Source organism: Aulonocara stuartgranti, assembly GCF_965226115.1.
Source record: "Aulonocara stuartgranti genome assembly, chromosome: 23".
In the NCBI taxonomy this organism is placed as follows: domain Eukaryota; kingdom Metazoa; phylum Chordata; class Actinopteri; order Cichliformes; family Cichlidae; genus Aulonocara; species Aulonocara stuartgranti.
Genome location: NC_138958.1, coordinates 6321195 through 6335982, shown reverse-complemented (window position 1 = coordinate 6335982; position 14788 = coordinate 6321195). Strand labels below are relative to the sequence as shown.

The 14788-nt window shown below is 41.0% G+C and overlaps 1 protein-coding gene across 3 annotated transcripts in view; it reads right to left on the bottom strand.

The window, feature by feature from the left end:
• Nucleotides 1-1741: 1741 nt before the first annotated feature.
• pip5k1ca (phosphatidylinositol-4-phosphate 5-kinase, type I, gamma a) overlaps nucleotides 1742-14788 on the bottom strand; it is a 52620-nt gene continuing 39573 nt past the window's right edge. Inside the window, exons 14-19 of one of the 3 annotated variants that reach the window (XM_082525522.1) lie at nucleotides 14595-14627; nucleotides 14354-14473; nucleotides 11155-11425; nucleotides 8107-8175; nucleotides 6936-7025; nucleotides 1742-4796 (exon numbers count right to left, since the gene is read on the bottom strand). In XM_082525522.1, coding sequence (XP_082381648.1) covers nucleotides 4794-4796; nucleotides 6936-7025; nucleotides 8107-8175; nucleotides 11155-11425; nucleotides 14354-14473; nucleotides 14595-14627 — 586 coding nt within the window. In that variant the 3' untranslated portion in view covers nucleotides 1742-4793. The remainder of the gene's footprint in view (nucleotides 4797-6935; nucleotides 7026-8106; nucleotides 8176-11154; nucleotides 11426-14353; nucleotides 14474-14594; nucleotides 14628-14788) is intronic. The other 2 variants (XM_082525523.1, XM_082525524.1) reach the window with 2 other exon arrangements.

Sequence of the window (14788 nt, the reverse complement as noted above, 5' to 3'; positions counted from 1 at the left end):
ATTAGAGAAAAAGCTAGATTTGAGATTACACTCAGGTGTGCCTGTATGTCTGTGGTCATTGCCCGTGGCAGAGATAATGTTCTACAGATACATTATATTTAAAGGGCTGGGCTAAAGAGGTTAAAGGGATTATCTCGAATGAGATCATGTGGCTTTCCAGCTTTCTGCTTTTGCATGTGCAAATTTACAGCCTCTCCTGCAGTCCTACAGCCATTCTCATGACCTTAGGAAAACAATCTCAATGATGTTAAAGCTTAGCCTGTCCATTGTAATCCAGAGCAAAATATCAGCTTCTTAGATTTACTTTAGTTATTTAAAACATATTTTGGTTGTTTCCTCTGATAAACCTTTGAAGTGGCACCACCAAGTGGCCATATTTATAGCACTCTACAAAAACAACAACCCCTGCCATGCTTACAGAATTAATAATGTGAGACTTCCATTCAGCTTTTAGAACTGAAGAGGCCATTTGGATGAGAGGTGAAATGCCTTTAAGTTGTAAAAATAAATCTGACATAGACAATACTCTAGATGCTGGACGGGTCACATTTCAGGTTTCCCTATATGTTTTGTGGCCTCATGCAGGAGTTCTCAAACACTTTGTCCACTGATCAGAACCAAGCCACTAAAGGATTTGCATGGCCGGGTGAATGACTTTTTACAATGTAAATATTGCAAAGGAAACATTGTGCTGCTAACAACTGTTTTATCTGAGCCAGAGGTCTGAGTCATTGTTCGGTTTACCGCCTTGTTACTGACAAAGACATTACACAGTCTTTTTACTACCAAGCAGAAATATGGTGTTTAACCCAAGGAGTCATGCCAGTGCATTTCTTTGAATCATCACTGTTTCCAGTCGTAAAGCTGAGACATGTTTTTCTTAAGAGAGGCAGTTCATCATCAGTTTATATAAATGGACTGTTCACAGGATATTGTTTTCAGTGACAAGTTTGGCATGTTTTTTTAAATAGGTTAAGATAAAAGTTACATGGAGATCAAACTGGGCAGCATGTGACCCATGAATTAAAATGTTTTTGACTCCTTAAGTCTGAAGTACTTTATTACTTACTAATGATTTGTGGAGTCAGACACAGAGGTTTATGTGGTAAGTTTCTCCAGTGGCCATGTTCAAAGTTTCGCTTCCATGTCACATGATTATTTTGCCAGGACTGTCAGAGAAGCTAATGCAGGGCATGTTGAGGTGCACTGTAGGAATGACAGATGGGTTCCACGTGGGGGTGGGATTACTTCAGGGATCAGCTCTGAGGCCCCTCTTGTTTGTGGTGGCAATGGACAAGTTGACAGACGAGGTCAGGCAAGAGTTTCTGTGGACGATGATGTTCGTAGATGACAGTGACAATAGAGAGGAGGCCGTGTTGGAGATGGTAAAAATGTCATGATTTTATTGGGAGGGACCAGGATGAACAGGATTAGAAGTTAGACCAGAGGGACAACTCAGGTTGAGGTGTTTGGAGACAAAGTTAGAGAGACGAGATGGTACGGACGTGTGCAATAGAGGACATATTGGATGAAGGATGTTGAATATGGAGCTGACCGGCAGAAGGAAAAGAGGAAGACCTTAGAGAAGCTTCACGGATGAAGGAGGACATGTAGAGGGTTGGTGTTACAGAGGTGGATGCTATGGTTATGGTGACATGGAGGCAGATGATCCAATGTAGTCAAACAGAGCTGCCAAAAGAAGAAAAACCACCCAACAAAGAACCAACTAAAACACATCATCTCCATGGACAACAATTCATAGAACTGCTTTATTTCGTATTCATTCTGATTGAGTCCAAACACACGCACACACAGTCATCTATTTATCCTCATGTATAAATAGATGAATTTACACAGATATACATAAATACACATTTCTGATATGCATATTCATTTTGATATCATGCTATGTCTCTGTAAAGGACTCTTCCTATTGGATGAGGGCACACAGGGATTTGAAAACACACACAACACAGCTGAACAGTTGGAAGAATCCCTATTGATCTGCATGTACATTAAACCCCACAAATCTTTCGGTTTTGGATATCATACAAAGACACAGCCGTGGTTTGCAAACCATAAATATACAGCAGCTGCATCTCAATAAACACACTGAAGAATATGGTACAGTAAAATCATGTAGATTGCAATCATTTCTTGCCCAGCAGCAAAAATGAAACCAAATAAAAATAATATTTTCCCGATTCAAATGGAAAATATATTTGTATATCTTTATATATGTATTTATAGTTTTATGTACACATTCTCAGGAGCACAACTATGAGAAAGAAAAATAAATATTACAGCACAAGTGGAAAAAAATATAAACAACAGACCTATATGTAAAATTTCCTAATAAGGCAATTAACGTAAAAGCTAAACTGTACAAAATATTGCTGCTATGGTTTTCATCTGATGAACAACAGCAAACTGATTACAACTGGCCACTGCACGTCATGAGAACAAACCGATTCTTATTTTACAACACCTGACATTGATGTAACCTCCCTTACACACAAACACACGTAAAAAGGTACCAACGAACCGAAGAAACTGCCTGTAGTTAGTTTAAAAAACCCAAAAACCTCCAAATCTTTAAGTCTTTAAGATGTCAGCCACAGAGAGACTACAGTAAACACTAAATGTACAATGACTGTGATTGATGTCACAGACACATGTGCACACACACACACAAACACACAATCCTAAAATAAATACTGTCCAAATATCAGCATGTGTGAGCAGAGACTCTTATCTAAGAACTCGAAAATATGACTTCTGGATAATGTGACGAGTGTTTATTTGGCCTCTACCACTAGTTCGTCTTCAGGTCCTTTTAATGAGTGCAAACAACGTTCAACCCATTCACAAACTGCTGTGTCTCACCAAGCCAACACGCACTGCGTTCACTGGAATATACAGGTAACAGCTACGATATCGACCGCAAACACTACAACTGGTGCTCTACATCTACAAACATTGGAAAGATTCCCCGATTTCTTGACGTGAGGAGGTGATGTAGAAAAAGATATGCCGATTCTACTGTTACAAATGATCCCTGTGCGTCGGTCCGAAAGCAGGGCAACACTGGAAGACATTGTGTAGACATGAAAATTACTCTAATGACAATGTCTGCTGCCTTAGTGTTGTAATTGACGCCTTCTATTTTGAAGGCAAGAGTCATCACCCTCAGCTATTGGAACAACATGTGGTGTAGTGGAAAACAACACTGAATTAGACAACACATGAAAAAGAGAACAAAATACCGCAAAATACCGCAGTGAAGAAAATGAGCAAAACAAAAAGTCTTTGGATGCAAATAGATTTAAAAAAAAATGAGTGAAAAGTACCAGTCGTGAATATTACAATCAAATACAAACAGACAAATAAATAAAAGTTCACAGTAGTAAAAACAGCTGAAGAAAAGTTTAGAAATGAAAATATAACAACAGGACTTAAGTTTTAATAATGCTGTAGGTGAATATGTTTTTGCTTTTTTTTAAAGTTAAACTGCATATTTTCACTACTTTAAAGGATGACAGATATCTGGATGTTCTGCTTTGATTGGCTTAAAGTGGTTTTCACTGTAACTCCTGTACTGCGAGCACAGAGCCCTCCAACATCACGGGATACAGAAGAGTAATCCACTGACTCAGGGGGGGAAAAAAAAAGAAAAAGCTCTATTTATCCGAGTTATGTTAGGCTATGGTGGCTGCCTAGTAAGACGTACTTTGCACACTTGGTTTTGCAAAAATCTTTTAGCATCAAACTGTTCTGAATTTTGTGATGATGACCTCCGGTAAGATTATCATGGAAAAGCAGACACAGCTAATTAACTTCAACAGCAGCGGCATAGTGGAAATGGGCACCATACTGGCAGCAATTACAACCACTGAGCTGGAGATTTCCTTCGAACTGGTTGGAAACACAGCAGCCAGTGCAGTCACAGGATGACTGATATGTTCCAGTCTAAGGTAATTGCACTGGAGATAATTTTGAGATTAACGAGTTTAATTTCATTTTTCTTCAAATTAGGTTTCCTTACTGGGAGAAACCACTTTATATGCTCCTAGTTCTGGATGTGCCATTCATTTTCTTTATTGAGAACCGAAGGCAGTGTAGCATTAATATAGCTTCATTAAAGCCTCGCTACAAAAGATGAACAGTTGCTTAAAAATGGAAAACTTTAATACTTTAAAACTTACAGGTACATTTCTATAAGGAGCATCCACTCAATTTAGCATTTTTTTAACCCGTATTTGTGTCATGGATCAATGTTTTAATGAGCTTCTTGTGGTTTTGTTTGATCACAGAACCCAGGAGATGTCTGCTGGCTAGTATGTGTGACCGCTTTGCAACATAAAGGATATCACGAATAAAAATGACTTTCAGAGATTCGTCGGGAAAGAGTCGGTTGGAGGGCTGTGTTAGTGTGAAACAGAACAAAAAGTAGGTTATCGTGCTCTTTTGGGTGTGTCAAACATACAAGACTACATACAGCCTTATGCGCACTATGTCACACATACAATTATTTATTAAACTGATGTAATAAATTTCATTTGTCAAAGGGTGAAAGGCAGGGATGGTTGCAAACCAGTGATATCATCACTGTCAGGGTTTTTTCTCCCTCTGGTACTCTGGTACAGTCACTTTTTCCTCTCAGTGTGTTTCTGTATGCATGTTTTTAAATCCTGGTTCAGACAGAGATCGCGCTGCTGCCACTGAGGTCTGGACTTCAGACTGATGAGTCCTCTCCGCTGAGACGTTCACTCCTGTCTGCCAGAAAACAGGATTTACTGTGGGAGACAGACAGACTGAGTTAATGCATTCAGAAGAGTGAAAATGTTTCATTTCCCCCCTGGGTGTACAGCCTGTAAACTCTCATTAATTATTTGGAAATGATAAATAAACACCGAGCCATCAAATCAAAGTGCAGCTACAGATGAAAAGCAAACAGGAAGCCAGGACAGTGAGCTCAGGCAGAGTTCCTTAACAGCAGGTAAAGGCAGGTATAAAAAAAATAAAAAAATATTTTTTACAGGCTACGGCCGTCTGATTAGTTTGATTTTCCAGCAATAATCCCACATATAGTAAATATTTCTTGTATCTTCTAGAAACCACACTTTTTTTACCTGGACTGTCTAAACAATCCCAATCAAACTATGAACACTTTCTACTCTTTAGCTCATGTTCCTCACCAGCTGACGTACAACTTTGTACGTGATGTTTTTTTGTTAGTTTGTTTGTTTACCAATGACATAACCTTTCTGGATTATTATAATTATGACTGGTTGGTGACTGGCTGCTGGAAGGTGAAATCTGCAGCGAAGAGGATACTGAAAACCTCCTTGTGATTGCTGTGGTTGGTAGTAGATTGCCATGGTTGCCCATAGTTTGCATAGGAGACGCTCACTTGCATGTAAATTGTGAAGCTGAACACGAGTGAAATTTGAAAAAACGAGAAACGGAGAACGTTCGCCTTCAGTTTAAAAATTGTTTCATATTGCTACAAACAAAATGCTTCCAAATGTGCAACTTTGACAACAAACAGTCTCCATTTCCGTCTTGCATCGGACCTTTCGCAGTTTCACGACCACTCGGCGAGCAGTTGGCGACTGTTTTCACACATGCCGGCGTCTTCGCTGCAAACTACAGGTGATTTCTGGAATCTGCTAATGATCAACGCAATCACACAGTTTTCAGTGCAACACCTTATTTCACTTAGTGCTAGCAACCTTCAGCAACCCCTCATCAACTGATTGGGGATAAACATTTTTGGCAGACTGTTAAACTGAATTGAACTGAGCTGAATTTTCCCTAGCGACTGCTTGTTGCCAGGGATTCGCTGACTGGTCTTTAGGCTCTAGGTATGACTGAGGCTTTATATGCAGCTGATGGGGTCAAAATCTGTCATTCGAGCATTGCTGCTCTTCATTAGACAATGATGCTGCATTTTCAGTCACATGACTCTAGTCACATGATGATGTCACACTGATGGAGTGTAATTGGCCAAATTATACTGACATCTTACGTTTACAATAAGAAAGTGGAGCTCTGTGTTGTATGAGCTGTTGATTTTTGTTTTCTGCCTTTTTAAAAAAAATAGTAGATTTGTTTATGTTTTGTCTTTTTTTGGGGGGGGGGGGGGCTACTTAGTAAAGAAAGGTCTAGCGTGAGAAGCAGATGGAAAAACAAAATGAGTTGGGAAAAAAAACAGATTAATGTCGCTTTTGCATTAAAGCGACATTAACAAAGTAGACTGGCTCACAAACACCTCGTAAAGTTAACAAACCCAAACTAAAGTGACCTAAACGCCATTCTGACTTTAAATTTGCATAAGTTTGAGTGACTTATTTGTCTAATTTACATAACTGTTAAATTCGGTAGTATTTAAATATAAACTTAAACCAGAAAATAAACTCGTTCCTCATAAACTCAAAAGAACTCATCACATTGCCTCCGACTGACTGAATAACTAGAAACCGGGTTTTGATGTTCAATAAATTGCAACTTGTCAGGTTAGTCTAAACGGCTTAAGCAGAATGAGCCATGGCGCTCTGGTGACACATGAGCCGATGGATGTGTGTGTTAAAGTCTGAGCAGCTTGTTGTTGGAGGGACGCGGGATGGCTGGTCGTGGACTAAATGATCACAGAGGCAGTCGATGACCATTTCCACCCATTTGTCAATGAACAATGAATGCTGTAATGTAGGAGTGGGTTTCTGGACGCAGACCAAGTGTACTCTTGAAATAGTAATGGACTTTGGGACCTGAGAAGCTTTGCCTACATTTACTGTAGCAGCTTCGTGCAGAGTGTAGCGTTACAGCTCATCCTTCCCTAAGAACAAACCCAAACATGGTCCCGAACAAATTTCATTCCACTTCTGGGGGAAACTTTCTGTGCTTCATATTTTAGTCCGATGCATCTCACTTACTGTCTCTCTTTCCCAATCCCCATCTGGCAGGGCCTTAGACTCTGAGCCATAGTGTAGCGGAGAGTACACCCAGGTCCTGTCCTCTGGAGGCTGTTTTTACACACCCACCACAGCAGAGGGGGCCAGAGGGACAGAGGAAAGGCCAGAGGCACAGAGACAAGCAGCAGGGGCAGGCAGGAGAGAAAGACACAGGAGATCACAGGAGAAAAGACAAGACAGGAAATGAAAATTAGGGATGCATTAAGGAGGAATGTTGTTGAGACATACTGGAGAGTGTGAACGTTGAAAGTGTTTGGAAGGATGTGTTCATCCTGGCTGAATTGAACATGATGTTAATATCTTATACAAAAACAAACCAAAAAAAATGCTGTAAACATGTAAATATAAAGATGAACCTCAGTGATGTGTGCCTGAATCACATGTCTTGGTGTTTTGTAACATTTGGACTAAGTCCTGGGGAGCAAAGCAAGGGATGAGCTGCTAAATCATCCAAGCGGGAAGTATGAGGAGCGAGAAGGAAGGAGATGGGAATGGCGAGCGGGGGGTAGCCAGGATGCCGGGACATTCAGACACAGACACAGAAAGCATCCTCGTCAAAGAAAAGCAAGGGAACAAGATGTCTTTTTCCCCTTTTCCAACAAGCAAACATGTCTTTTGTTTTATGTGTTGTTGTTGTTCGTTTGAACTCAGTGTTGTTTAGAGTCTCTAAAAAGTCTCGCCATTATCATTCTCGGGGTACCAGCCCTTTAAGATAGGGAAGCCGCTGCAACACGGCAACAGGTAACAGGGATGGAGGTGGATGTCACACACTCACACGCTTGCACATGTATATTTACACACACACAAAGCTCAGCACATTGCAATAAACACACTAACTACACAGGTGCAAAGAGAAATAAAGCAAGCTGTCAGTGAGTGAGGAAACAAATACTCAAAAGAAGATGAATATAAAAGAAACTGTCAAATAAGAAGCTTCCTGTCACTTTTTTAACCTGCTGTGAACAGGTTTTGTTCTTTAGTTTCAACATGATCACAAAACAACATAATCAGTTGATAAATCACAACAATCCAAAAAACCTTGTTTCCTCTCAACACTGCAATCAAATATAGCCTAACAACGGGAACAGCTACTGTTACAAGGCCACTGCTGTCTAACTTATATCTCACTTACTGGCTGACCAGACTGGCATTTCCTCCTTTGTCGGAAAGGAGAGACCACCCAGGTCCTCCCATCAGGAAACTGACAACAGCAGAGGTACATGACAGATGGACAAACAAAGACAGATGAAAAGCTGAAAATAGGGTGGAGGGGGACACGGGGCGAGGAGGGAAACTCAAAATAAAACACTGACGATAAAAAAAGGAAGCATGCTGGGGTGAAAATGGAAAAGGCGCGGATACACTGGATAAGTCGATGGTCACAGCTAGATTCACGTGTTTGGCTGCCGCCTCTGTTTTCATTTCCCGCTTGCATACAACAACACCATCTCGCCACTTTCATTATGGCTTCTGAAGAAAATCACAATAATGAGAACATGTGAAATAAGAGAGAGCGCATGGAGGGAGTAAACAAAGGATGTGAGGTGGAAAGGGAATGGCAAAAAACTGAACGTTTGAGCGAAGAGGTGTAACGGGTTAATGGGGTGGACATGAGAGGCAACAGAAATGAGAGTGAGCAAAAGAAGAGAAACAAACATATGATGTGAGTACGGATGTGAATCATAAAAACTAAACTCCCAATCAATCTCTTCTTTTCAGTCTCGCAGCTGTGCTGTTTTTTAATGGGGAACTACACAAGCTTAAATGCTGACAAATCTTCAAAATTCAGACATATACTTAATTTCCATCTCTGGAAAATCTACAATTTAAAACCATTAAATTGTTCCAGCAGCTTGATAGACTATTAAACAGAGTCTTGGGATGATAAACTGGGTTTTTATGCATCACAATTCGCTCCTCCTTGCAGAAATGATGGAACAAATCTCACAAGCACTGAAATCTAATTCATATTGATTTTCTCGAGTAAAAACCGTTCCCATAATTTGGTCGTGTTAAAATAAGCAAATCAAAATGTGCAGAAAATCAGATTAAAGAGATATTTTTATAGGAGTGATGTAAACGGATATTTTCTGTAGTCCCAACAGACCTGAGTGTGATCTTGATCTATCTAAAGCAAAGCCATGCCTTCCCTTGAAGGACCTTGAAAAGCTCATTCGTGCTTTTATCACTTCCAAATTGGACTACTGTAATTCTCTCTACTCGGGCCTCCCATATTCTCCTAGTCACCGGCTCCAGTTAGTTCAAAATCCAGCTGCGCGTCTCTTAACTGACACTAGAAATTATGATCACACCAGTTTTAGCCAACTTGCACTGTATCAATTTACCTTTAAAATTCTAAACAATTTGGCTCCCAGCTATCTATGTGAACTCCTCCATTTGTATATTCCTAATAGAGGACATAGATCTTCCAATCAAATGCACCTGACGCAACCAAGGTCTCATCTGAGGTCCTGAGGTGATCGGGCCTTTGCTATCGTAGCACCCAGACTCTGGAATAACCTCCCTCCTTATATTCCGTCCTCGGAGTCCATCCAGTCTTTTAAATTGCATCTTAAAACTTATTATTTTGTCTGGCTTTTGATTCAAACTAGTTTGTTATTTCGTGGCTAGTTATGCTGTTTACCCATATTGTTTCCTGCCCTCCTTTTAACTGTTTTTTATTCTGTCTTATGCTATTGCTCTGACCGACCGTGAAGCACTTTGGTCAACTTTGTTGTATTATTATTCAATAATAATAATAATTATTATGCTATAGAAATAAATTTTGATTTCATTTGATTTCATTTTAGACATTAGGCATTTAAACACTGCTCCAGATTGTAGCATGTTAATAATTTCATTTGAAACTTCTGAGAAATAATTTCCGAAACACGTGTCTTGCTCTTCATGTGTGAATGAACCGGAGCAGCACCTGAAGTGTTTAAGATTGGAACAAGCCTTTTGGGCAATCATGCAGAAATCCTATTTATTCTTCAGAGCGAGAGGAGAGCACAAAAAGACGAAAGGCTAAACTGAGTATTGTGGTACAAATCCAGTCTAAACACACTTGTCCGTACTCCTTTTATACTGTAGTTTGTGTTGTTGGCATTTCATCAGCAGCTAATAGAACAACAAGCTCTTTGCCACTCCATGAAGTCCCTTCTGAGCGCTCTGCCTGTGGCATGCTTCTTTGTAGTTACACTTCAGGATGTGTGTAGTGTCACTTTTTGTCACGCAGTGCTACAGACCCCCTGCTGCTGTGCACAGAGAGAGGATCTCCTGCTTTTGAAGCTTGTAATGGGCGTCAGCCACAGCCGGGTAGATGAGAAGGCTGTTAAATTACTGAGGGAGCTCACAGACTAACCTGTTGGTCATTAAAGTTTCTCAAAGCCACATTAGAAGGTGTTTAATTCCTGACAGGCCAAGTGAGAACGTTTCTATCTGTAACTGTGATCACTAGCTCTGCTCTCCTTCACCCGATGCTCATACATTCATTTATAGCTACGCTTTTGGGTAGACTGCTAGCACAATACTATCTGACAGTACTGAGACTGAGCAGATGAAAATGGGGGAAAAAAAGCTTTAAATGTTATTTAGAAAAATCCTGTGAGTGTGTGTGTGTGTCTGAAGGTTGGCTCGAGATCATTTGAGACGGGAGCAACAAAGTGAAGGTATACATCACTCTAATATCACTCAGCAAACACTCCAAACCAAAGCGCACACCTGTGTTTAAAGAAAACATTTTGGGAAATATGCCTCTTGCTAAGAGGTAGATGAGACGAGTAACTCGACTCTCACATCTAAACACTAATCTAATGCCAACAGACTAAGCTGAGCATTAAAAACAGGATAACAGATATCAGTCTTATAACTTGCCTCCAGCAAGAAAGCAAAATGTTTCCCAAAACATTTCGATTAGCTGAAAGCACCACACACTGCAAACAAGAGCTGCGCACACTCTTTTTCCCGTACCAGCCTGATCCTCCGCTCCTTTCCTGTAGTCTACGTGTTAGCGCATCTGTAGGACAGCGTCAAACAATTCAGTCTATTCAGTTAAGATACACCGACTCTGACGTGATGATGTGATGGCTAAAAAAACAAAGCCAAACTAAAAGATTAGAGAAGTGATGAAAGCTGCTGCTTTGTGTTTGCACATGTCCGAGGGTATGTTTGTACTTACAAAGTAGATATCTGTGATTGGCACATCGTCGTCGTCATCAACCGAAGCCTGACTGGTGCACCCTGAACCGGACACCTGGCTGGCCCTGTCTGCTTCCACTGCCACCGCCTCCTTTGGGCTGTATGTGGCTTCTTTGGGTGGCCCCGGGGAGGAGGAAGCAGCTAGGGCAGATGATGATGCAGAGGAGGCAGCCTCAGGTGCTGACAAAGAGCCTGAAGGTTCTGCTGCGGCACCGTCTAGAGCGTCTGTGCCGGCTACTTCCTGAACGTCACTGTGGAAAAACGAATGTTGTATTGTTAGAAAATGAATGCAGGGAGAGGGTCTCCAATTGGCAGCATTAAATTAGCTGTTAATAGTTCTTTTATATGTATGCAGACAAGCACAATTGGATTACTTTGATTCAAGAAGAGCGTAACTATGTGGTCAAAGTGCAGCACACAGTTTCAGGTATTTATAAAAATGTTGCATCCTGTTCAATTCACCTCACTTTATGTATTAATGTATTTTAACAAGAGCAGAAACAAATCTGCCTGCACATCCACCTACACACAGACCCACAGCCGTTAAGAGCCATTAATTGGGTCACTTGCCATAAGCCACTTTCCAGCAGCAGGGCAGAAGAGTGGGACCAAGCTATTAGAGAAAATTCAACAGCTGTGCGTATATGTGCGGTGGGGGTGTTTGTGGTTTAGATGCTTAAGCTTAAAGATTTGCCAGCTGGCTGTGTGCTGCCACAATCCTTTATTGTTCCTGGCCAGATCATCGACTATTAGGAAGGATTTAGGCACATCCACATTGCTTTCTCAGCTTCTGTGTTTGAGTTTAGCTCCACCAGAGGAAAAGCCCGGCAGCAGGCCAAGCAAGCAAAAAAAGGAGACTTGGCATCTCCAAGTGAAGAACTGAATGGCTGAACAAACGAGGGGAGACGGGATGATTGTTGCCATGCAAAAAGATGCTCCCTTACTCAGTTCGTCTCAGCCCATTTCACCCCACCTCTTTCTTTTTATTTATTTATTTATTTTTTACACAAAATGTTTCACTACACAGTTTTTTCTGCCTGCCTTCTTCACAAATTGCTCCTTATATTTATCTTTTCTTTTCATCTTCTAATTAAATATACAATTTCTCCACTTCATGTCGGCCTTCTCACCTCCATCCAACCCATTTCCAAAGCTGCAGGTGTGTTAGAAGCAGCTTCTCAGAGGAGCGTTGAGGCAGTTAATCCATTCGCCTATCACTGTCTCGGCTGCTCTCGCCACCCCTTCCTTCCTCCCCGCCAGCTCTTTCCAGACCCCCAGGCCTTATGTCTAGCCACTGCCTTCTCACCATCAAACCCAATTATTCAGTTGGCTTCCCTCGGCAACCGCACCCCAATCTCCACTGACCTGACTCCAGGAAAACTCCACCGTGTTTACATTACGTCTGTTTAAGTCTGTAAAAATGAAAGTTATTTAGTTTTTGTTTTCAAAATCCAGAGCGGCATAAAGTGTTGCTCTAACTCTCTTTGTTTCACCTTGAAATTAAAACTAACATGCAATCCAATCTAGTTAATCAGAAACATTTTAAAATATACAAAGTGTGGGATAATCGCAGCTTTATGGGCGGTAGCCTCAGGCGTGAAAGCTTCCCGACCCACTACCCTACTTTTTCTGATCGTTTCCCCCATGTTTGGGTTTTTTGGATTTAGTGTCTGCACCATGTTCCCATTTAAAAAAACAGGAGATAAACACTCCTTATGTATGCATGTGGGCACTCTCTCATAACCTAATTACTATAGATGCATGCCCCTAAATTCACCTGCAGCATTTATTTCCCCATAACAAGAGAACCCTGACCTCATGAACAAATGGGTTAAGCTGCTTTCAGTGTTTCTCTGTGTTCCACTGTGTGTGTGTGTTTGTGTGTGTGTGAGACAGGTGAGGTGTGTTTACCTAACAGCTGGCTAAGTCCTGCTGAGACACAGGCAGCAGGTTATTTATAGTATGGTGTCAAACTGAGTCATATTGCGGTAATAGAGGAGCCTCGTTCTAGCTCTTTCTGTATTTGGGTCACATGTATGATAAGAGCTGCCTCTTTCTTTCACGTCTTTCTGTCGTTTACAGTGAAAAGGACAGAGGCTGTGACTTTGTTTCTTTTATTCATAATGGTCTGTTTTGTGCATGGTGGAAAATATTCATCATTAAGCATTTTGTGGGACTAATATGGCAACATGCCAGGTAGCAGCTGTATTACATCGTTTTTATCTATTTTAAATGAGGATATTTTTAAAAGTATACAAATACTTAGTCCGTTTACAGGTACTGAGAAACGCTTGCTTAAAGAATAAACTTTAGACCAAAGCATTGGTTCGTGCCGCCCCCTAACTCTGGGTGAGGCCAACAGATAGAATAAAGATGGGAACCATGAAATAATGAACCCCAAGCTGCACTAGTTTGCATGTGTCCATGGGAAAGACACTGAACTCTAAATGAACCCCAATGCATCCATTAATGTGTGTATGTGATGGATAAACCAGTGTGGATACCACGTTCATGATGCAAACCTCCCGTTCCACCACATCAAAATATGTTTACTGTGGAGACTATTTGAGTACAGTACATGTTCTTTTTTTGCTTGTTTTCTCTCAACAGGTGATAAAGATGATTTTTGTGACACGATGCTTGAAGCAGCCATCAGAGGATGGTCACATTGTGGTCATAAAGAGATGGACACGGTCAGCAAGAATGCAAAAGTAGACTTTGGTATATAAACGATGCTCAGTTAGTACTAAGCACCCCTTCTTTTGGACCATTCTCTGCAAACCTTAGAGATGTTTGTGTGGGAAAGTCCCAGCACCAACAACCATGCCATGTTCAGAGTCACGTAAATCACATTTTTGCTCCTTTCCCCTTTAGCACGTCTGTGGTGTAAAACGTGCCACCAAAAGTTCCTCCAAAGGTTCCTGGTATCTATCGAAAAATCTTAAACATGTTTTGCAGCTGGCTGACCAACGATGTAAAAGTCGATGTTGGCACAGGTTTAGGATATTTAATTAAACTCAGTGTTATGTGAATACACAGGTTACAAGTGTGTTTCTGATGTTTTGTTCTTGTAAATCAACTGACAAGAAGCGCATTCGTCTCTCCAACATCAGATTTTAAGTCTAAGTTTGAGGATGACTTGTGTTTACATAGTGTTTATCCTTGTGTTGTTTGAGTACCTGATTTCAGGTGAGGGCTGAGGAATAGAGATGGTGGGCTCACTGTCGTGTCTCTTCAGCTCCACCTCCACTGTGATGGTCTGCTGATCCTCCTCACGCACACGCAGCTCCTCCTGGGTCCTGAAAACACAAGCAGCCTCATATAAAAAGAAAAACACGCAGAGGAAATGAAACGCCAAAACACACACACGAGGAGGAAAAACGGGCCTAGTACATTTTGTGACTCTGGACTCAGACTCACCTCCCATCATGGCTAAGCGACTGCGTGTGCCTCCTGAAGACAGAGGAAACACAGTCAGTAAGAGCAACATGCTTTAAGGCTCACACTGGTGAATTCTGACAACACAACTTTAAGCTTAAGTTTAAGAAATAAGAGTTTGGAAATAAAACCAGTTATATTTCAGACTAAAGCATAACAAAGCCATTAATTACAGT